We start from the raw sequence: 24191 nt of genomic DNA on the forward strand, positions 1-24191 counted from the left end.
AACTCTGCCCTTCCACTCTGACCGCTCCCACAATTCCTCTCCCTAGGCAGCTCAGGGGAACAGGCAGGATCACGTCCCTTCTCGGTGGGGAAATGTGGAGGGGGCAAAGAAGGTTCAGGTGGGAGGTGAAGAAACTAAAACTCGGGGTGAGTCTGGCCCCCAGGGCCTGTGGTTCTGCCATCAGACTGGAAGCAGCATGATGTGAAGAGCTGGGTTTTAATTCTAGCCTTGCCACTTGTCTTCTCTGAGATGCTGGGCAAGTCACTTCATTTCTCTGAGCCTGTGTTAACTGTATAATGGGGAGTCAATTTTTTTTTATGGTATTTAAGTACTTTCTATGTGCCAAGCATTGGGGTAAAGAGTAATCAGTTTGGACACAGTCCATGTCCCCAGTAGGGCTCACAGTCTTAATCCCCATTTACCTGTTCTCTCTGGCTTCTTAGATTATAAGGCCCAGGTGTCTGACTTGATTATCTTGAATCTACTCCAACGCTTGGAACAGTGCTTCATTTATTCATTCATTCGGGTCTGGGAGTCAGAGGTCCCGGGTTCTAATCCCAGCTCTGCAGCATCTGCTGTGTTAACTCGGGTAAGTCACTCATTAATGTCTGCCTCCCCCTCCAGACCGTAAGCTCGTTATGGTCGTGGAACATGTCGGCTAATTCTGTTGAATTGTACTCTACCAAACTCTTAGTACAGTGCTCTGCACATAGTAAGCACTCAATAACTACCATTGATTGATTTTCCTTGCCTCAGTTACCTTAACTGTAAAATGGGGATTAAGACTGTAAACCCCAAATGGAACAGGGACTGTGTCCATCCTGAACACCTTGTAACTGTTCCAGCATTTAGTACAGTGCCTGAGATATTGTAAGCACTAAACAAATACCATAAAAAAAAATGTGGACCTCTGGCTTGCCAAGCTGACGGGTGGCCATTGGTCATTGTGATCTACTCCCCACTGCATGGCCTAGTGGATGGACCACGAGCCTGAGAGTCAGAAGGACCTAGGTTCTAGTCCTGGCTCCATCCTTTGGCTGCTGTGTGACCTCGGACAAGTCACTTCACTTCTCTGTGCTTCAGTTCCCTCATCTGTAAAATGGGGCACTAAGACTGTGAGCCCTATTTGGGACGGAGACTGTGTCCTACCTGATTACCTTGTATCCACCCCAGAGCTCAGATTAGTGCCTGGCACATAATAACAATGATAAGTGCTTACCATGTGCCAAACATTATTTTAAGTGCTGGGATAGATGCAATGTAATAGGTTGGACACAGTCCCTGTCCCACAAGGGACTCACAGTCTTAATCCCCATTTTACAGATGAGATAACTGAGGCAGAGAGAAGTTAAATGACTTGCCCAAGATCACACACCAGACAAGTGGCAGAGCCAGGATTAGAACACGTCCTCTGACTCCCAAGCCCATGCTCTTCCCACTGGGCCACGCTGCTTCTCAACAAATACCACATGATTATTATTGTCATAATTATTAATATCATCAGTACCAATGGTTGCACTGGAGGCCTCAGAGAAATATGAGCAGTTCAGCGACTTTATGGCATTGGACCCGAGCCTCCGAACTGGGCGACGTCTCCCCGAAGTGAGGGCCGGAGCCCTGCCGGAAGCAACGGGGGGACTAGGGAAATCTGGGCCGGGATCGATAGAGCGCGGGAAGCAGGTCACATCCTGCTTTGGTGTTTTGTCCCTGGGATTGGAAGAAGGTGGGAAGATAAGTGCCGGAGTTCCCGGGCAGGGAGGGAGTCGGCTTCGGCCTTGCCTTTCGGCCCTCTGCCCGCTCCGACACCGTCACTGGCCCCAAGGAAGATGCTCAGAGCCCTGCTGCTCCTCCTCTTCCTCCTGCCTCCCTCCCTGCTGGCCCTGCCGGGGGCCTCCCGGGCCTGTGACCTCCGGCCACCCTCCTCTCTCGCCCGGACCGGCATCGTCTGCAGGATCACCAAGCCGGCCACGCTGGTGTGTAAGTAGTCGCTTCATCCTGGCTGGGGGAAAGGCTGAAGGGGTAAAGAGAAGCCAGGTGCTGCCATCCCCGGGGGACTGTACGGCCCCAGCTCGGCCCCAGGGGACTATACTGCCCTTGCCTGGCCCCAGGGAAGACTGTGCTGCCCCACAGCAGCCTGCACTGCTCCACAGCTCGGCCCCAGGGGGGCCTGCACTGCCCCAACTCGGCCTCGGAGTCTGGGAGATCACAACTTTCAGGGGCTCCGGAATCTAGAGTCTTGAAGTCCTTGCTTGTTTGACACGGGGATCCTCTGAGAGGAACCTAGATAAAGTTGTCCCCATTCCCTCTCTCTACCCCCTCCTCTCCCTGCCTGCTATATACCCCACGAGCATTTGAGGAGGCCAGGACAGAGCCGTACCCTGCCGTCCTGGGGATCTGGACCCCATGGGAGCACTGTATCAGTTTAGCCTCGGCGGAACCCCGGGGTTTCGTCCGAAAGAACCACCTCAGCCTCCCTGGGCGGTGAGAGGGGGCAGCCAGCTCTTGGAGATTTGATTCACTGTTTCCCACTCATTCATTCATTCAATAGTATTTATTGCGCTCTTACTATGTGCAGAGCACTGTACTAAGCGCTTGGAATGTACAAATCGGCAACAGATAGAGACAGTCCCTGCCCTTTGACGGGCTTACGGTCTGCCTCCCGCTTCTGACTCCCACTCCCGGTTTTGGCTCCTGGCTCCCGGCCAGGTCTTTCTGCTGCAGGGCTTTAGTTGAGGCAACGTGCATTTGGCACTTCCTCTAGACTGTAAGCTCATTGTGAGCAAGGAATGCGTCTGTTTCTTGTTGTATCGTACTCTCCCAAGCGCTTAGTAGAGTGCTCTGCACACAGTAAGCGCTCAATCAATTCCGTTGAATTTTCCCCCTCTTCCCTCTCTAGTGAATCAGGAAACCACCAAGGTGATCCAGAAGGCCTTCCAGCGTGCGGAATACCCGGACATCAATGGGGAAAAGAACATGCTTTTCCTGGGAAAAGTGGAGTATGGCTTAACCAAGTGAGCCGGGGGTGAGCCGGGGGTGGGGACATGGGTGGAGGAGCAAGGGTTAATTCATTCAATCGTATTTATTGAGCGCTTACTGTGTGCAGAGTACCGTACTAAGCGCTTGGATGCAGGGGATTCTCTATTTAGACAGTAAGCTCGTTGAGGGCGGGGAATGTGTCTGTTGCTTTGCTGTGCTCTCCCGACTGTTTAGTGCAGTGCTCTGCACACAGTAAGCACTCAGTAAATACGAGTGACTGAGTGGGACAGAGAAATGGGGACTGGGGAAGAGCGGGGGGCAAAGGAGTTTAAGAGGGAAAGAGAACAGGTATTGAACAGATACTCTGGTGCCTTGAATCATATGCTCCCAAGCTCTTAGTACAGAGCTCTGCACACAGTAAGTGCTCGATAAATCCGATCGATTGACTGGGGGACGGAGTGGGCAGGGGCAGGCTGGGGTCACAGTGGACAGCCAGAGAAAGGCTTCTCCCATCCCCGGTCTCACCCCATCGCTCCCTCTCGTGCCCCAGCATCCAGATCAGCAACCTGACCATCGCCAGCAGCGAGGTGGAGCTGAAAGAGGACAAGTCCATAACCATCACCATTCGGAACGTGTCAGTGATCTTCCAAGGGACCCTCAAATACGGCTACACCGGGGCTTGGCTGTAAGCATACGCCTTCTTTCTTCCAAAAGGTTTGAGCCCTACAACCCGGCCACTTCTAAGCCCGCGGCATTGCAGCTCAGGTGAGAAGCTGCAGGGTCTCGGGGACAGAGCCTGGGCCTGGGAGTCAGGAGACCTGGCTTCTGATTCCTGTTCTGCCACTTGACTGCCGCGTGACCTTGGACAAGTCACTTAACTTCTCTGGGCCTCAGTTTCCTCATCTGTCAGATGGGGATTAGGTCCTATTCTTTCCTATTTACACTATGATCCCCCTGATGGTCAGGGACTGTGTCTAATCTGATTATCTTGAATCTACTCCAGCGCTTACTACGGCGATTGACTGACACTTAATAAGTGCTTAACACATTCCACTACTAATCACCATTATTATTATTACTAGTAGAGGCCCAGCATATTGTACTTGGGCACCTTTGAACCTTATACTTGCCCTCAGAGAGCAGCAAGAGGGAATTGGGTTAGACGTCCCTGATAATAACAATTATTTTATTTTTTAGGTGCATACCATATGCTAAGCACTGTAATAATTGCTGGGGCAGATACAAGATAACCAGCGGGCAGGTTGTCGTTTACTGTACTGTATACTCCCAAGCTCTTAATACAGTGCTCTGCACACGGTAAACTCTCCAGTTCCCCAGATTGGACACAGTCACCAACCTACAATGAGCTCAAAGTCCACATAGGAGGGAAAATGGAGATTTAATCCCCATTTTGCAGATGAGGAAAGAGGCCCAGAGAAGTTGTGACCTGCCCAAGGTGACACAGAAGATAAGTGGCAAAGGCGGAAGTCAAGCTCTTTAACAGACTTCAAGGGAAGTTGGAAATCTCCAATTCCAGAGTAAAAATAGAATGAAGAGCCACTCGTCATAAGGGTTTAGGAAGCAGGGGGCTGGACTCAGTGACTTCTTTGACCCTCAAGACCCCTCAGAGTTCATCTCTTCCAGGCTCTTGCCTCCAATCTCCTCAGCTGGTCAGGTCCCTCCCCCTAATAATAATAACAATAATTATGGTACTTGTTAAGTGCTTACTATGTGCCCAGCACTGTTCTAAGCGCTGAGGTAGCTTCAAGTTAATCATCTTGGACCCGGTCCCTGTCCCACGTGGGGCTCACACACTTAATCTGCATTTTACAGATGAGGTGACTGAGGCCCAGACAAGTTAAGTGACTTGCCCAAGGTCACCCAGCAGACATGTGGCAGAGCCAGGATTAGAACCCATGACCATCTGACTCCCAAGCCTATGCTCTACCCACAGAGCCACGCTGTTTCTCGGCAGCGTGTGCTGGGCCCGTAACCCAGAGGTCAGTGGATGGAAACCATCCTCTGCTAATTGCTTTGTGTTTAATTGTACTTAGTTATGTTGAAATTTCTCAGCGGGTGCCTTTGTGACAGAAGAGTCCTCCACAGGGCCTACAGTGTGCATTCTTCCTTGTTTCCCCCTCTAGACTGAAAGCTCATTACGGGCAGGGAACGTACCTGCTCATTCGGTCATGCTGTTCTCTGACAACCTGATTGCCCGCTAACCATGTATCTACCCCAGCGCTTAAAACAGTGCTTGGCACATAGTAAGCCCTAAAAAAAATACTATTATTATTATTACTCTGCCGAGCTCTAAGTACAGCGCTCTGCACACGGTATTTACTGAGCGCTTACTACTGATTGATCTCATAAAGGCACTTCCTTCAGCCCCCTCTCTTTTAATGATGGTGGGGGCCCTGGGCTGTGAGAGAATTCTCCCCTCATCTCTGCAGGTTGAAGGTTGGTCACGCCATCGACTTTGAAATTGAATCTTCAATTGACCTGCAAATCAACACTCGGCTGAGTAAGTACTCCGGCTGCGAGTGCGAGGCAGGGAGGGGTACGGTGGGGGCTTAGACCGATTCCCCTACTTCCTGCTTCCCTGTCACTTGGGTCTGGTACTCCCACAGCCCCCCGGGATCACGGCCAGCCCCCGGAAGGATTGGGGAAGGAGACGGTGGGCAGGGGCCTCCTGGAGGCTGGTCTCCACTCACCGCTGCCTCGCTGTGGGGGGGCTATCCTGTCTGTGATCAGACCCTTCTACACCCCCCTGGGAAAATAGAGCATGGGCCTGAGCCTGGAAGTCAGAAGGTCATGGGTTCTAATCCCAACTCTGCCACTTGTCTGCTGTGAGACTTTGGGCAAATCACTTAACTTGTCTGGGCTTCGGTCACCTCATCTGTAAAATGGGCATTAAAATTGGGCAGGGACTGTGTCCAACCCAATTTGCTTGTATCCACCCCAGTGCTTAGTACAGTCTCTGGCATGCAGTAAGCGCTGAATAAATACCACAATTATTATTATTAATAATAATAATGTTGGTATTTGTTCAGCGCTTACTATGTGCAGAGCACTGTTCTAAGCGCTGGGGGAGATACAGGGTCATCAGGTTGTCCCACGTGAGGCTTACGGTTAATCCCCATTTTACAGATGAGGTAACTGAGGCGCAGAGAAGTGAAGTGACTTGCCCACAGTCACACAGCTGACAAGTGGCAGAGCCGGGATTCAAACTCATGACCTCTGACTCCCAAGCCCAGGCTCTTTCTACTGAGCCACACTCTCCTATTAGGCAGGGTGGACAAGACCGAGGGCCTGAAGGAGAGGCAACTCTCTGCAGGCACCAACAGACCACTGGATGTGGTCGCTGGGTTCAAGATGCCCTTGTTTCTAAGCGTTCTAAGTTCTCGGGTCAGGACGCGTCGGCCCGTTTCACTATGGTGCCATCCTGGGGAAGTAGGGAGGGTTCGCCCGCCTGGCCTCCACTTTACAGTTGGGGAAACTGAGGCCCAGAAAAATGAAATAGCAGTGCATCAAGGGCAGTCAGGACTTGGGCCTGGTCACGAGCCCTACCTTTGGTACTACCTTACCTCACCCACTTGCATTCTTTAATGCAGTCCCATCTCCCTCTCCTGTGCTTAAAGGTCAAATCACATCTGATCTGAATTGTAGAGATTGAGGTTGACCCTGGGTGGGGAGCCTGGTTGGAGAAAGAGGCACCACTGAAGCTGCTCAGCCCTGGCCAGGCCCGGGAACGGGAGGGAAGACTGGGCAGAGGAGGCGTGCACCAGGGAGGCCACAGAGCTTGGGAATCAGCACACTCCCCCTACTTCTGGACGTGGGTGACCCATCCACGTTGCAGGATTTGGGGGTTGGGACGGGCTTGAACCGGGAGGCGGTGGGGGTCTCTCTCTCTCTCTCCCCCCCACCCTTCACTTTCTTCTGACTCTGCTTTCCCACTGGACAGCATGGAGACTGGCCAGGGAGACTGACAGGGGCAAAGGCCCCTTCCATCCTGGTCTCGGTCAGACTACGTGGGTACCATGATGGGATGGTGCTAGCCAAGAGTGAGACAACTTCTGCCATCTCGCTTCCTTTGCTCTTTGGCTCTGGGAACCTGGGGGTGGCTGGGGAAAGGGGTGTGTCGGGGGGTAGGTAGTGTGTCCCCTGCTGATTGACTGGTAAGCAACCACTGAAGTGACGAGCCTTCCACCCATGCGTCCGCAAGGGCTCTGTGGGATTGGGAATGCCATGATTTCAAGGGGGGACATCCAGGGCAGGGGCCGCAGGTCTTCCGGGCCACCTCTGACCCTTCGTGTCCTTGTGCTGGGCAGCGTGTAACCGTGGCAAAGTGTGGGCCGACACCTCCGACTGCTACCTCTCCTTCCACAAGCTCCTTCTGCATCTCCAAGGAGACAAACAGTAAGTTCTCTCCTCCTCCTCCCTGAAAGAAAAAAGTGGTGGCTCACTTACTCGGCACTGTAGTAAGATAGAGGCCGGACTCCCTCGCCCCCTGTGTTTTCCTGATGCGGTTATATCAGGGAGTGTGGATAGTGCAATCCACACCATCCCCACTAACCGTGCCATAAAGGTAATTCTTGCTGAGAAGGGTAGGCTATTCTAAGAATCAGTCCATCAGCAGCATCTCCCCATAATGAAGGATATTCATTCTGTTGGGGAAAGTGGGAGAGGGTGGGTGGGGAGAAAAGGAATAGGCACAAATTTAGGTATTTTGGGTATTTCTAAGAATCGGTGTGACTTGGTGGATAGGACCTGGGTGTCAGAGGACCTGGATTCTAATCCTGGCCCTGCTACAGAGAAGCAGCGTGGCTCAGTGGAAAGAGCACAGGCTTTGGAGTCAGAGGTCATGAGTTCGAATCCCAGCTCGGCCACTTGTCAGCTGTGTGACTGTGGGCAAGTCACTTCACTTCTCTGGGCCTCAGTTACCTCATCTGTAAAATGGGGATTAAGACTGTGAGCCCCATGTGGGACAACCTGATTCCCCTATGTCTACCCCAGCGCTTAGAACAGTGCTCTGCACATAGTAAGCGCTTAACAAATACCAACATCATTATTATTATTATTATTATTACTTGCCTGCTGCACCTTGGGTAAGTCACTTTACTTCTCTGTGCCTCCGCTTCCTCATCTGTAAAATGGGGGTTCAAGACCTGTTCCCTGTCCTACTTAAACTGAGTGTCCCATGAAGGACAGGGCCTGTGTCCTTCCCATTTATCCTGCATCTACCCCGGCACTCAGCACAGTCCTTGGCACGTAGACTTAACAGATGCCACAATTATTCTTATTATTCTCTCCCAAACCATTCAGCAGCCACAGTTTGACAGCTCAATCAATGTTTCTTTCAAAATGAGTTTTAAAAAATATAAATTATTAGAGAGACAGTGTGCTAAGACGGAAAGGGTATGGGACCGGGAGTCAGAAGCTCTGGGTTCTAGTTCAGGCTCTGACCCTAGCCCTCTGTGTGACCTCGGGCAGGTCACTAAACCTCTCTGGGCCTCAGTTTCCTCATCTGTGGGTGGAGATAATGACACTTGACTCTCCCTCACAGGGAGGTTGTGAGGATTTAATGACATCATTGTTGTGAAAGCGCTTTGGAAAAATTCATTCAGTCGTATTTATTGAATGCTTCCTGTGTGCAGACCACTGTACGAAGCACCTGGGAGAGTACAGAATAGAAATAGATGGACACATTCCCTGCCCACAATGAGTTTACCGTCCAGAGGAGTTTAGAGAGTCTAAAACAAGGTATTATTATTTTCATTATCTGAAAGTTGGAGGGTATGCATATTTGGAACAGCCCAGGTATCTAATTCTACCACTTATTCACTAGCTTAAGCATGCATGTCTTTATGGCCGTGGACCCAGGGATTGGAGTGGGGATTAGCAATCCCTGTTTGACACTTTTTTTTCCATCCCTTCTCTTGCCCAAGGTTTGGGTCTATAAGCACCAAGAGGAATCCAGGGAAAACCTCCAGACCCAGGCAACCTCTCCAGCCCTGGATTTGGGGTAGTCCTGAAGCATGAGGTCCCTTTTTATGGCTTGGGGGGTGCTCTGGAGGTTCCTCTGAACTACACCTCCCCAGGCTTGGGGCACAGCAGTCTCCCCTTCTCCTGCAATCTGCCTTGCTATTGAGTGGAGAGATTGGCTAATACTCTGTAGACTGAAGGGTAGTCAGTCAATCATAGTTGCTGAGCACTTACTGGGTACAGAGCACTGTACTAAGCGCTTGGGAGAACAATATAACATTATAGCAGACACATTCCCTGCCCACAGAGAGCCTACACTCTAGAGGGAAAGACAGACATTAATATAAATAAATTACAGATATTTTCGTAAGTGCTAAGGGGCAGGAAGTGGGGAATAAATAAAGGGAGCAAGTCAGGGTGACGCAGAAGGGAGTGGGAGAAGAGGAAAGGAGGTCTTAGTCACGGAAGGCCTCTTGGAGATGTGCCATCAGTAAGGCTTTGAAGGGGGGAAGAGTAATTGCCTGTCTAAAAGGAGGGAGGCCGTTCCAGGCCAAAGGCGGGACGTGGGCAAGAGAATAGCAGCGAGGTCCTTGATGGCAGGGATTGTGTCTTCTAACTCTTGCATATTGAGTTCTCACAAGTGCTTAGTACAGTGCTCTGCTCACAGTTAGTGCTCGATAAATAACACTGATTGACTCACATGGCATAGGTGAATTATTGGCCCCTGCAATTCACCGCATGCAAGTGATCTCATGTGACATGTTGCATGGTGAGATCCCTGTCCCTGTTTGATTCTTTGTATGGAAGGGCTTCCGGGGCAAAGGGTTACACGTTTGACTGGGAGCAAGCTAGGAAAAAGCCACTTTTTCCACAGACCAGGGTGGATCAAGCAGCTGTTCACGGACTTCATCTCCTTCACGCTGAAGCTGGTCCTCAAAGCGCAGGTAAGGGGCTGCGGCCAGCAAGCTCGGCCTGTCCTCTGCTGGTCCAAGGGTCAAGGGCTTCATGCCCAAGGGGAGACTTGAGTTCCCCAAGCTTGTTCTTTTGCGGGTCAGGGTCAGGCTGGGGAAGTGGGGGCTCTCTCCTCACATCCGACAGACAATGACTCTCCCCCGCTTCAAAGCCTTATTGAAGGCACATTTCCTCCAACAGACCTTCCCTGACTAAGCCCTCCTTTCCTCTTCTCCCACTCCCTTCTGCGTCGCCTCTGACTTGCTCCCTTTATTCATCACCCTCCCCCCCGCCCGCACTCAGCCCCACAGCATTTATGTCCATATCTGTAATTTATTTATATTAATGTCCATCTACCCTTCTAAACCTTAAGCTCGTCGAGGGCAGGGAATGTGTCCGTTTATTGTTATCGTATTTTCCCAAACTCTTAATCCAGTGCTCTGCACACAGTAAGCGCTCAATAAATACAATTGACTGATTGATTGACTGACTCTCTATCAGCCTGGGCACCGACCCTGTTTGGAGGAAGGTAGTGGCCGGTAGTGGCGGGGCTCCTGGGCCAAGAGAGACCCTTGGCCCCAGTCAGAAGAGGCCCCTGCCTCGGCCCTACCCCTGACATTCTTCCTCCACTTGCTGCAGGTTTGTAAGGAGATCAACACCCTCTCCAACATCATGGCAGAGTTCGTTCAAGACAAAGCCGGTACGTGCTCCACTGGGCAGTGGTGGGGCGGGGGAGGGACACGTGAAGAGACCACAGCTGGGGATGGAAGCCGTGGGTGGGAGCGAGCTAATGGCGTGTGACGCTGGGGATGGGGAGCTAGGAGTGATGGCGTGAGAGGAGGACAGGGATGCTGTGGAGCGAAGAGAGGGATGGGGCAGGTCAGGATGAAGTCTTACAGTTCCCCTGTCCTGTTTGTGAGTGGCCACAGCTTCCAGCCCCTAGCCCTAAGTGACCCTAGCTTCCAGGACGTGGTCCTCGGTGGACACAGCTTCCAGCCCCTGGTCTTCAGTGGCTGCAGCTTCCAGTCCCTGGTCCCGAGTGACTGTAGCTTCCGGGTCCCAGTCCTCAGTAGTCACAGCTCCCACCCTGGTCCTCAGGGGCCACGGCTCCCAGCCCCTGGTCCTGAGTGACCACAACTTTCCCAGTGTATAAAGTTGAGATGGCACCAAAAGAGGTTTCAGGCAGCAGGCCGTGGTCCTTTGTCCAGGGAGACTGTAAATTCCTCCAGAGCAGGAACTACATCTCCTACTTCCATGATATACTTTCAAATGCCTAATACAGTGCTCTGTTCACAGGATGTGTTCAGACAGTGTGACTGATTCATTCGGTTGTATTTATTGAGTGCTTACTGTGTGTGGAACACATTACTAAGCGCTTGGAATGTACAGTTTGGCAACAGTTAGAGACAATCCCTGCCCAATAACAGGCTCACAGTCTGAAAAGGGGGAGACAGACAGCAAAACAAGTAGGTTGATTAAAATATCACACAGGCTTATGAAAATTCTAATACACATTCCCACTAGGGGAGAACAGTTTTTATTATTAGAGACTACTGAAACCTATGAGGAATTTTAAGATCTGGACTTCCTCTCCTCCTCTCTACCTGATGATCCATCCCCTCTCTGATTTCTGTCTCCAATCAACTTTGCCCTGCCAGTTATCCGCCTTTCTGTTATGTTGCCTCAGTGCTCCCACCCCTCATGACTCCTACTCCCCTTCCCAGCACCTCCTTCCTCTCCCCACACACGTGCTTACTTGCATAGACGTATCGGTCGATCGATCGATGGTATTTATTGATCAGTTACTTTGCGTAGGGTACTGCAATAAACACTTGGGAAAATACAGTGCAAGAGAGCTGGTAGACATAATCCCCACCCAGAAGGAGCTTAGCGTCTCTTGGGGGAGACAGACATTTCCCGTCTCTCGTCTCCCTCATCCCATCCCCACGTTGGGGAGGCAGAGCGCCTTGATTTCTTAACGTAATCATCAATATCACGAATGAGCCATTTTGATAGCAGAGTCACAGGGGATCTTTAGCCTTTTGGTTAAGGGCAGGCAGGGAGGCGGCTTCATCCCCTGAGAATGTTTTTCATGAAGGGAAATTGGGTCAGAAAGGGTGGGGTTCGGGAGCATCCGGGGTCCGGTTGGGAATAAAAACCTGAATTCCTGATGCCCCGGACCACTACCTCTGCCTCTCTGAATCATGCCTGAGGCTGGTGCCTTTTCCACTGCCCCCGACCCTGCCAATGCCACCATTGGTAGGTTTGGACATCGGGAGGGAGGGGCCTGCTTGAGCCCACTGTCGACTCCCCAGCTGTGGCACCAGCTCTCCTCTTTTTCTTCCAATCAGTCAATCAGTAGTATTGGAGTGCTTACTGTAAGCAGAGATTTTGAGAGCTTTTCCCCAGCTCAGAAGCCAGCCCGGAGCCCAAGCCAGGGAGAATCTTTTCTGGGCTAGTGTGGTGGGTGGCAGGAAGCTGGATGAAATGACCTCTTGAGATCTAGGACTCTATGATGCTGGAACACCCGCCCCGGTGCCCGATTTCCCTTTCTGCAGCTGACATCCTCAGTGATGGGAACATAGGAGTTGACATCTCCCTGACGCAAACTCCAGACATAACAACGGGCTACATAGAATCGCACCACAGGGTGAGTGCGGATGGGAAGTGGGGAGGGGAGGGACAACCCACCTGGCCATCGGCCCTTCGATTCCTCTGTTCCAGCCTCTCCTCTCCAACGGGGCCCAGGGAGCTCCCCTTTGGATCCACCCGATCTGAGCTGCCCTCCAGTCCCAGGGGGAATCCTCCTGTGGGGAGAATTGACACTCCGACCCACTACCAGTCACTGGGGAACCTTCCTTTTGGGGAGAGCCAACACTCTGACCTGCTCCCGGCCCCTTTGGGACCTTTCTGTGGGGAGAGCCGACATTCCAACCCAATTCCGGCCCTTGCGGGACCCTCCTGTGAAGAGAGCTTACCCTCCCTGTCCTGTCTGTCCGGCCGCGTGAGACCAAACAGAGCGGTAGCCTCTGGACGCGGCTTGGCCGGGCCCCGGGCTGGTTCTGAGATCCCCAGCAGTGAGGTAGCTTCCTTTTCCAGGGTCTTCTGATCTACAAGAACCACTCTGGGCCCACCTGGGACTCCAACTTCAGGCCGAGCCTGCTCCCAGACTCCCGCATGCTCTACTTCTGGTTCTCAGATCAGGTCTTGAATGCCTTGGCCCTGGCAGCCTTTCTGGACCAGCGGCTCGTGCTGACTCTGGCCGGGAAAGAATTCGAGGTCAGTGTCCAGGGCTCAGGACTCACGGTTCGATTGGAGCCGGGACCCGTGGACGTGAGGGGTTGCTGACCGGGTGAGGGGGCAAGGGTGGGGGTAAGAGCTCTTACCCCCATTGGACCAGTAGGAGCTGCCGCCCCTTGCTACTGGGGAGGGTCCCCAGCAGTGGACCGTGCTAGTACTTCAGTGGCCGGACACCTGGCCAGATGCAAACGAAGAACCACCAGCTTCTGGAGAGAGGGATCCAGAATAGAGGTTAACTTCTTTAATGTGGGAAAGAGAGAGAGGGTAGAAGCACAGGGGCAAGAACAGAAGAGGGAGGTGATGGGGGGTGAGTTGGAGGGGGAGTCAGTCAATTTTATTTATTGAATTTATTTATTGTATTTATTTATTTATGTATTGTATTTATCTGGGAGGAAGCATGGCATAGTGGATAGAGCATGGGCCTGGGAGTCATAAAGTTATGGGTTCTAATCCCGACTCCGCCACTTGTCTGCTGTGTGACCTTGGGCAAGTCACTTCACTTCCCTGTGCCTCAGTTACCTCATCTGCAAAATGGGGATTAAGACTGTGAGCCCCACTTGGGACAGGGACGGTGTCCAATCCTATTTGTTCGTATCCACCCTATCGCTTAGTGCAGTGCCTGACACATAGTAAGTGCTTAACAAATACCATAATTATTATTATTAATATTGAGCGCTTGCTGTGTGCAGAGCACTGTACTAAGGGCTTGGGAGAGTGCAATACAACAGTAGAGAGATTCCCTTCCCACAATAAGCGTACGATCTAGAGCTGGAGATAGACATTAATATTAATAAATAAATTACAGGTGTATACATAAGTGCTGGGATGGGGGATGAATAAAGGGAGCAAGTCAGGGCAATGCAGAAGGGAGTGGGAGAAGAGGAAAGGAGAGCTTAGACAGGGAAGGCCTTGAGGCCCTGGGTGGGGGGAGAGCTGGTAATGAGGGGGAAGAGTTGGGGGTGGGAGATGGAGGGGGGAGTTGTGGGGAGGAGGATTGGTGGGGATAGAAGAGTGAAAGGACAGTAGAGAAGGAAGGAAGGAAGAAAAGGCTAGAAATGGAGAGCATGGGAAGGTGACAGAAGAGGAAAGAAGGGAACAGGGAGAAAGAAGGAAATAGAGACAAAGGAAAAGGACAGGAAAGGAGGCCTTGTCTAGGATGGGGGTTTAGCTGTACTAAGTGTCAGAGGCCCTCCCCTCTTTCACTCACTCTCCACTTCCACTTTGTCTAACCCTTTAACACCCCTTTTTCAGCGGACCCCAAGGGGCCATGACCTCTATTGATGGGGTTGGGGGGATTGAGGGGCTTTTGGGACAGAGTGGGAGACCATGACCCCCCCCGTCTCTCTGCCTCTGCCCCCTCCCCGCTGGTCTGAACGACGTTCACAATCTGCTCCGCCTGCGTTGACATCTTTGATCCTTCTTCCGTCAATGGCAGGCAGTGATGCTGAACTCCAGAGGCCTAGAGGAGCACCAGGACACCCTGCGAGAGGTAATGTGCCTGCAGATTCTGAGCTGCTCTCTGAAATGGATTTCAGTGCTCCTCCTCTTAGTAAAGGATGTTACCACAGGCTCAATAAGGTGTCTCTGGTCCCCCGGGCACCCTCCTCAGACTCCCATCACTGCAGCCTTGCTTGGGCTCAGTAGGTGGAGCTCACAGTGCATAGAAGGCACAGAACTGGCCCTTACAGCCCCGGAGAGCTGCCAGAGGGTGGTGAACACCACTCCAGGACTCCCGGTGGCCCATTGATCCCAGCTCTCTTTCCCCAAGCCCCTCTCCTCTTAGGACTGGGAAACTGAGTGGCGGCAAACAAAGTGAAAGTGGGTTGTTGATTGGTGAGAAGCGGCGTATCCTAGTGGATAGAGCACGGGCCTGGGAGTCAGAAGGACCTGAGTTCTAATCCCGGCTCTGCCACTTGTCTGCTGTGTGACCTTGGGTAAATCACTTAATTTCTCTGAGCCTCAGTTACCTCATCTATACAATGAGGGTTAAGACTGCGTCCCATGTGGGACTCGGACTGTGTCCAACCTGATCACCTTATATCTACCCTAGCTTAGAATAGTATCTGGCACATCATAAGCACTTAACAAATACCATTAAAAAAATTAAAAAGAACCTGCATTCTAATCCCAGTTCTGCCACTTGTCTGCTGTATGACCTTGGGCAGTACACTTAACTTCTTTGTGTCTCTCTGTTATTTCATCTGTGAAATGGGGATTAGGACTGTGGGCCCCAGATGGGACATGGACTGTGTCCATCATCACCCTATTTATTTTGTTTATTTTGTTTAATGAGATGTACATCACCCTGATTCTATTTATTTGCCATTGTTTTTATGAGATGTTCTTCCCCTTGACTCTATTTATTGCCATTGTTCTTGTCTGCCTGTCTCCCCTGATTAGACCGTAAGCCCGTCAAAGGGCAGGGACTGTCTCTATCTGTTGCCGATTTGTACATTCCAAGCGCTTAGTACAGTGCTCTGTACATAGTAAGCGCTCGATAAATACTATTGAATGAATGAATGAACGAACCTTGTATCTACCCAGTGCTTAGTACAGGGCCTGGCACATAGTAAGTACTCAACAAATACCAAAAAAAAAGCAACAACAAAAAATTCCCATTCCTCCTATACCTTGAGTCACCCTGATCTTGGGCAGGCCACTCTTCCCTCTTCTTTGGGCCCCAATTTCTCCCCCTTTGAAATGGAGGCAGGTTAACTTTTTTATGGTATTTGTTAAGTACTTACTATGTGTCAAACACTGTTCTAAGTGCTGGGGTAGATACAAGCTAATTAGATCGGACACAGCCCCCGTCCTTGTCAGAAGACTTGGGTTCTAATCCTGGTTCTGCTGCTTGCCTGCTATGAGACCTTGGGGAAGTCCCTTAACTTCTTTGTGCCTCAGTTTCCTCATCTGAAAAACAGGGATTCACTGCCCATTCTCCCTCCCACTTAGCCTGTGAGCCCCATGTGGACTAGGTCTACCTTGATTACCTTGCATCTGTCCCAGAACTTGGAACATAGAAAACACTTAAATTCCACAATTATCATTAATCTTAGCCACATTGGCCACCTCACTCACCCCTCCAGTTTCCCTTCCTGCTGCCTCAGAATTCTGGTTTAGGTGACTCTGAACTCTGTTCCCTCTGACTTGTGCCTCCCTCAGATTCTCCAAAGCTCCTCCTATAGCGATGCCCAGGTGGAAATCAAGAGTGTGGCCGCTCCTGAGATCACGTGCCAGCCGGAGGGGACCGTGGTTAAGTCGTGCGTAGCCGTGGTGGTCCGACTCTCCCACCAAAACCCCTCGGAGGCTTTCTACTTTGAAGAGGTTGGTGAAAAAAGCACGGACCACCACCGCTCCCCTTCCCCCAGCCGTAGTCATGTCAGTCGATCGATCAATCATATTTATTGAGTGCTTACTGTGTGCAGAGCACTGCACTAAATGCTTGGGAGAGTACGATATAATAATATTAGAAGCAGCGAGAACTAGTGATAGAGCACAGGCCTGGAAGTCAGAAGGACCTGGGTTTTAATTCTGACTCTGCCTCTTGTCTGCTCTGTGACACTGGGCAAGTCACTTCACTTTTCGGTGCCTCAGTTACCTCATCTGTGGAATGGAGATTGAGTGTGAGCCCACTGTGGAACAAGGATTGTGTCTATCCTGATGAATTAGCATCTACCCCAGTACTTAGAACAGTGTTTGGCATATAGAAACAACTTAACGAGTAACATAATATTAATAATAGCAGTAATGGCACTATTATTATTATCATTAAAACAGAAACGTTCCCTGCCCACAGTAATGTTCTTGGCTGCTTCTGGCAGGCTGCTGACTTCCGGATGGGTGGGGGCTATACTACTTTCTGAATGATTACAAAGTTGATTAGGAAGTAGCTGATTCCTGATCGGGCCCGCTGCCCACCCTCGAGGGCACAGGACCAGGAAGGCGGAGGAAGAGGGAAATGAAGCCAAGGGGAGAGCTTGCCCTGTGTCTCCTCAGCCCCCAGTACCTGCCCAGATCTGGTCCACACCCTCAGGAGTACTGTCTGGGGATGCCCACACTCCTGCCCAGGGAAGCTGTCATGGCCCCAAGAACTTTGGGGACTTTGCTGTCAATAGCTGCCACATCCGGGACCACATCCGGTGCCACATCCGTTGCTGCCAGGGATGCCAGGATAAGGGCGGAGCCCCTCCGAGAGCACGGAGATGTCAGCTAATGGGCTGCTCACCACACTGCTGCCATCTGGGTCTGACCGGCCAGGGTGGGCGGTTCCCTGCGTGGCGGAGGGGATTTTCTCTGGTGACAGAGGGGCAGGTGTGGACTCCCAAGACCCTCTGGTCCTTCTCTAGCTCACCAGATAAGGACAGTAAAAACTCAAGCAAGAATCTCCAGCATTCCCCTCTCCTTATTGAGAACCGACAACCAAGAACCTAAGGTGAGCAGCAAGGCTTCCCCGGAGTCGCCGCTGCCCTCAGCGGAGGGATGTGAGGTCCGGGTTGGGGGTGTAGTCAGGCTGGGCAGACTGGCAGGATGAAGAGGGGGAAAGGTCCACAGAGAAGTGGAGGCAGTCAGGAGGCGCTGCGTGTGTGTGTGTGTGTGTGTGTGTGAGAGAGAGAGAGAGAGAGAGAGAGAGATTGCCCCTGACAGGGTTGAACTGGGTTCCAACCTTCAAGTAGAGAAGCAGCATGGCTTAATGGAAAGATCCCGGGACTGGAAGTCGGAGGACCTGGGTTTCAATCCCGGCTCTGCCACTTGTCTTCTGTATGACCTTGAGCAAGTCACTTAACTTCTCTGAGCCTCTATTTCCTCATCTGTAAAATGGGGATTAAGACTGAGAGTCCCATGAGAGACATGGACTGTGTCCAACCTGATTATCTTGTACCTACCCCAGTGCTTAGAACAGAGCCTGGCACAAAGTAAGTGCTTAACAAATACCATAGTAAGAAAAAAAAATCAGCAGGGATAGCTTGGCTTTACTACCTGAGCATAAATTGGGTCAGGGGCTGGGGTCACAGGGCAGGGGGCAAGATGGACACCAATGTGAATGGAAATTGCTGAGGGGTTGGGTGGGGAATTAGAGGGCGAGGAAGGGAGTGGGCCCATGTGGAAGAACAACTGGGAATAAAATTAGGATTTCCAGTAGCAATCTGGAGGTGAGCAGTAAAGATGGTGGTGGCGGCAGCTGCTCATTTTTGTTTTTAATGGTATTCTTCAATGGTATCTTTAAGTTCTTACCACGAGACAGACACTGTTCTAAGCACTGGAGTAGGTAACACATTAATCAGTTTGGACGCAGTCCATGTCCCTCTTGGGGCTCACAGTTTTAACCCCCCTTTTATAGATGAGGGAACTGCTGCTGCTAGAAAGAATCCCAGCTCTCTTCCCTACCATGCAGTGCTTCAGGAAGTTAGAAAAGTACTTGGTGTGAAGTCTGTATGTGTGTTTTAAATATGTGCCATGACACTGAGATTCTTGGTTTAAAATCACCATCCTGTATCTGGTGCCTACATGTGTACCATTGGAGGGAAGTGAGTATGACAGTGTAGGGGAAGATTGAATGGGAACATATGTACCAACATTTATGTCTGCAGCTGCTGAAAATTTTAGAGAGCTTTTTGAAGGTTTGGAAAGAACATGTGGGGCTTTCGCATGTCTTGGCCTGTGCTTCTAGACTGTAAGCTCGTGGGAAGGAAATGTGTCTGCCCACTCTGTTCTGTCATACTCTCCCAAGCGCTTAGTATAGTCCTCTGAACATAGAAGCGCTCAATAAATACCACTGATGATGAGGAGGAGGAGGAGTCTCAAACAGGTTTTCGGTTTCTCTCCACAGGATGTCACCACAACGATCCAGGCATCGTATGAGCACAAGAAATTGGTCTTGCACCTTTCTGACTCCCAGTAAGTATCATCGTGGTCCACAGCGCATCGGCACATGCCTGCAGAAATGGGTAGAGTGGGGCAGGGGGTGGGGAAATCCTCTACATTGATCCCAAGACTCACTTCCTTTCTTACTTTGCCACAGGATCCACCTTAAGACTTTCCGTTCCGCTTCCAAATTGTCTGCGGTAGGTAGGACTTGAGAAAGAAACCGTGTAGGTCAGTCATGCCTAATGGAAATGAGATGGCGATGGGGTATGGGGAGGAAAGGAAATAGATTGGACTACGCTTTGACTTCCTATTCCCTTTCGTTCAGGCTTTCATGCCCAGTGAATAGAGCACGTGCCTGGGAGTCAGAAGGACCTGGGTTCTAATTCTGACTCCACTACTTGTCTGCTGAGTGACCTTAACTTCCCTGCACCTTAGTGACCTCATCTGTAAAATGGGGCATAAGACCGTGAGCCCCATGTGGGACCTGGACTGTGTCCAAGCTGATGAGTTTGTATCTACCTCAGTGCTTTGTACAGTGCCTGTCTCATAATAAGCACTCAACAAATACCATAAAAAAACTAACTCACATGGCTTAGATGCCATGACTGCTGGCTTATCTTAGTGACATGGACAGGTGTGGGAGTATAGTGCTTTGCACACAGTAAGTGCTCAATAAATATGATTGACTAAACCAAGTAACTCAGTGTTGGGTTATCCCAGAAGACCTCTGGACATGCGTTGGAAAGGCTGAAGGAAAACACCCTCTTTTTTTGGTATTCAGGCATTAATCTATTTCTGGCAACATGCTACACTATGACACCAATCCCCAGGAGCTCTTCCACCCAAAGCCCCCTCCCTACCAAACTCCCTCCCTCCACGCCTTGCCCGGTGGCTTGGGGTAACAGGGGATTGTCCTGGCCTTCTGGGCCCAGATCAACTGCCCCTGATGACAGTGGGTTTTTTTGTTTGTTTTTGTATGGTATTTTTCCAGTGCTTACTGTGTGCCAGACAATGTACTAAGCGCTGGGGTAGATACAAGATAATCAGGTTGGACACAATCCCTGTCCCACATGGGGCTCACAGTCTTAATCCCCATTTTACAGATGAGGTAACTGAAGCCCCGAGAAGTGAAAAGACTTGCCCAAGGTCCCACAGCAGACAAGGGTTATGCATGGTGGAGTCACTGCACACTTTGTGGGCTGGTGAGGGTGGTCTCTATCCCGCTGCCTCTGGGTTGACCCCTTAAAGCTACAGCAGCTAATGTCTCCACCTGAGGACCCTTCCATTGCCCACTTGCTATCACTAGTCAACTCCACTGACCTCCTGCTCCACCCCAGCTCTCCCACTCATCAAATTGGATGCACTCTCGATTTCATCATCTCTAGTCACTGCGCAATCTCTACCATCACTCACTCTGACATCCCTCTATCTGACCACAACCTCTTCACCTGCTTTCTCTCCCAAACACCTCCACCCTGCAAATCTGTTCTGTTCCCTCACAGAGAACTCTGATCTTTTGACCCCCATCCAATTTTCTCAACTCACTGTGCCTCATTTAGCCTCTGTACCCAAACTACCTTTCCCTGATGACCAAACTGAGGCTCTCAACACCACCCTCTCTACTGAACTCAATTCATTCACTCCCCTATCCCTCTGTCGATCTTGTACCACTAACCCACAGCCCTGATCACCTCCACAGTATGCTTCCTTCACTCTTCTACACAAGCCGCAGAGCGCTGCTGGTGGAAATCTAGATAACAGGCTGACCTCATCCACTTCAAGTTTATCCTTACGTGCCTTATCTTTACCCTCTTCTCTTCCCGGCAAAATTATTTCTCCATCCGTATTGAGCCGCCGGCCCATTGCCCTCACCAGTTGTTTCTGACGTTTTAACTCCTTCCTTAAACATCTTGTCCCCCAGCTTCCCCATCTCTTGCCCCGAATGACCTGCCCACCTACTTTATTTAGAACATCGAAACTATCAGGCATGATCTCCCTAAAATCTCCCCCGCCTCCCTCCAGACCCTCCCACCTCCTACCCCCCCTTTGACTTTCCTGTCTTTTCCAGCAGTATCTCCTACCTTCTCTCGAAATCTACACCCTCCACCTGCTCATCTGATCCCAGACCTCCACACCTCATCAAAACACTTGCCCCTTCCCTTCTTCTCTTTCTAACTGCCATATTCAGCTGTTCGCTCTCCAGTGGCTTCTTCCCCATTGCTTTCATACATGTCCATGTCTCCCCTATTCTATAAAACCCTCCCTAGACCTCATGGCTCCCTTCAGTTATCACCCCATCTCTCTCCTACAGTTCTTCCTCAAATTCCTTGAGTGAGTTGTCTACACCCACTGTCTCAAGTTCCTCTTTTCCAATTCTCTCCTTGATCTCCTCAAATCTGGCCTCAGTCCCCTTCACTCCACAGAAACCACCCTTTCAAAAGCCATCAGTGATCTCCTTCTTGCCAAATCCAATGGCCTCTACTCCATCCTAATCCTCCTTGACCATTCTCCTCGACCACTCCCTTGTCCTGGAAACATTTTCCAAACTCAGATTCTCTGACACTGTCCTCTCCTGGTTCTGCTCTTATCTCTCTGGCTGCTTATTCCCAGCCTCTTTCACGGGCTCCTCCTCTACCTCTCACCCCCTAACTGTGGTTGTCCCTCAAGCTTCAGTTCTGGGTCCCCTTCTTATTTTCCAGCTACACCCACTCCCTTGGAGAACATATTCTCTCACTTGGCTTCAAGTACCACCTCTGTGTGGATGATTCCCAAATCTACATCTCCAACCCTGATCTCCCTCCCTCTCTGCAGTCTCGCATTTCCTCCTGTCTTCAAGACGTCTCTACTTGGAACACAGAAGTCCTTTTCTTCCCACCCAAACCCTGTCCTTCCCCTCACTGTAGGCAGCACCACTATCCTTCCTATCTCACAAGCCCATAACCTTGGCATTATCCTTGACTCCTCTCTCTTACTCAACCCACATATTCACTCTATGACTAAATTCTATCAGTTCAACTCCACCACAATGCTAAAATCTGGTTTTTCCTCTCCATCCAAACTGTTACAGTGTAAATCCAAGCACTTACCCTATCCCGACCTGATTACTGTATCACTCTCCTTGCTGACCTCCTTGTCTCCTCTCTCGTCCCACTCCAGTCCATACTTCACTCTGCTCTCCAGATCGTTTTTCTTCGAAAATGTTCAGCCAATATTTCCCCACTCCTCGAGAACCTCCAGTCATTGCCCATCCACCTCCGCATCAAACAGACATTCCTTACCGTCAGTTTTAAAGCACTCAATCACCTTGCCCCCTCCTACTCCACCTCACTACTCTCCTACTCCAGGCCAACTTGCACACTTCGCTCCTCTAACGCCAACCTACTTGATGTACCTTGATCACATCTATCTTGCTGACGACTTCTTACCTACCTCCTGCCTGTGGCCTGGAAAACCTTCCCTCCTCATATCCAACAGTCAATTACTTTCTTCCTTTTCAAAGCCTCATTGAAGGCACGTTACCTCCAAGAGGCTTTCCCTGACTAAGCCCTTCTTTCCTTTTCTTCCACTCCCTTCTGCCCTTCTGCATCGCCCTGTCTTGCTCCCTTTATTCATCTTCCCAAACCAGCTCCATAGCACTTATGTACATATCCATAATTTTTTTATTTATATTAATGTGTGTCTCCCCTAGACTGGAAGCTCATTGTGGGTGGGGAATGTGTGTTGTGTAATTATATTGTATTCTCCCAAGCACTTAGTACAGTGCTCTGCACACAGCAAGTGCCCAGTAAATATGACAGATTGACTGATTGATCTTTGGTTTGCAGGATGATGAATCCATCCAGGACTTCTTAAAGGTGATCACCACCACGGTGGGCATCCCCCTGGTCATCTCCCGTGAGTGTCTCTCTCCTCAGGGAGGGAAAGCTTAAGCCGGCAGGAGAGTCCCAGCTGGGGTTCACCCGCCAGGGTTTTGAAAACGTGCAGGGCCCAAGAGGATCCCGAGATCTGGGGACCACATCCTTTGAGCTGGAGCTCCTCGAGGGCCAAGGCAGTGACTGTTCTCTGACAAAGGGCTCCACAGTTCAGACCTCCGCACTCTGAGACAGGAGTCAGCTTCTTGTGAACAGGGATCGTATCTACTAAGTCTATGGTATTGTACTCTCCTGAGCGCTTAGTAATGGTGCTCTGCACACAGCAAGCACTCAATAAATGCCATTGATTGATTGACCTACGGTATAGGTGCTTGGTCCTTGTTGTGTCACCTGACCAGATGGGGATGAGAGAGGATGATTCTGTCTTGTGTTCTGTAGGGATCGAGCCTGCCCTAACGGAGTTAATGGACAGCAAAGGACTCAACCTGTTTGAAATCATCAACCCTGAGATCCTTACCAAAGAGGCAAGTAATAATAATAATAATAATAATAATAATGGTGCTTGGGAAGTGCTTACTTAGGTGCCGAGCACTGTTCTAAGCACTGGGATAGATACAGGCTAATTAGAACGGACACAGTCCTTGTCCTACATAGAGCTCACACTTAGTCCCCATTTTACAGATGAGGTAACTGAGGTCAAGAGAAGTTGAGTGACTTGCCTAAAGTCACACAGCAGACATGTGGCGAAGCTGGGATTAGAATCCAGGTCCTTCCGACTTCCCGGCCCGTGCTCTAACCACTAAGCCACTTTGTATGAAGGAGACCTGTCCCGGGAATACTGTTGGGTTTTGTCATGCCTGTGGGCTTTCCTCACTTATGAGTCTCTTTCTATTTTCCCTCTTAGGGTTACCTGTTGTTACAGATGGACTTTGGTTTCCCACAGCATTTGCTGGTTGATTTTTTCAAAACCATCATGTAGCAGGAATTTGGAGAAAAGCAACAAAGAAACAGGAGGAAAATCCAATCGGTCTTCAGGCAGTGTCGTAACAGCCCTTCGCTTACTTGCCTAGTGCAAATTCCAATGTAGATTTGTGGAGTGGGAAACAATCTCCTTTGTTTTATTCCTGGTGTGAGAAGATGGGCGGTTATGTCTTGGAAACGTACTGACAAGCCTTGCTCAAGCATCTATAAAAGCAACATTGTCTCAAATTTCTCGGTAGAGTGATGAGTTGTGTGTATTGCGGG

At 50.5% G+C, this 24191-nt stretch overlaps 1 protein-coding gene across 1 annotated transcript; it reads left to right on the forward strand.

Moving 5' to 3' along the window:
• The first annotated feature begins 1681 nt into the window (after positions 1–1681).
• Positions 1682–24158, forward strand: LOC103171081 (cholesteryl ester transfer protein). Its single transcript, XM_029076023.2, has 16 exons — positions 1682–1977; positions 2897–3011; positions 3527–3661; positions 5427–5497; positions 7305–7392; positions 9833–9902; positions 10549–10609; positions 12468–12559; positions 13009–13188; positions 14645–14698; positions 16372–16533; positions 19037–19104; positions 19229–19271; positions 22899–22968; positions 23385–23470; positions 23851–24158. The coding sequence occupies exons 1-16, from the start codon at positions 1827–1829 to the stop codon at positions 23923–23925; spliced, it is 1521 nt and encodes a 506-aa protein (XP_028931856.1). The 5' UTR covers positions 1682–1826; the 3' UTR covers positions 23926–24158.
• The last annotated feature ends 33 nt before the right edge of the window (positions 24159–24191 follow it).

The sequence above is a fragment of the Ornithorhynchus anatinus genome, chromosome 11, assembly GCF_004115215.2.
Source record: "Ornithorhynchus anatinus isolate Pmale09 chromosome 11, mOrnAna1.pri.v4, whole genome shotgun sequence".
NCBI classification, from domain to species: domain Eukaryota; kingdom Metazoa; phylum Chordata; class Mammalia; order Monotremata; family Ornithorhynchidae; genus Ornithorhynchus; species Ornithorhynchus anatinus.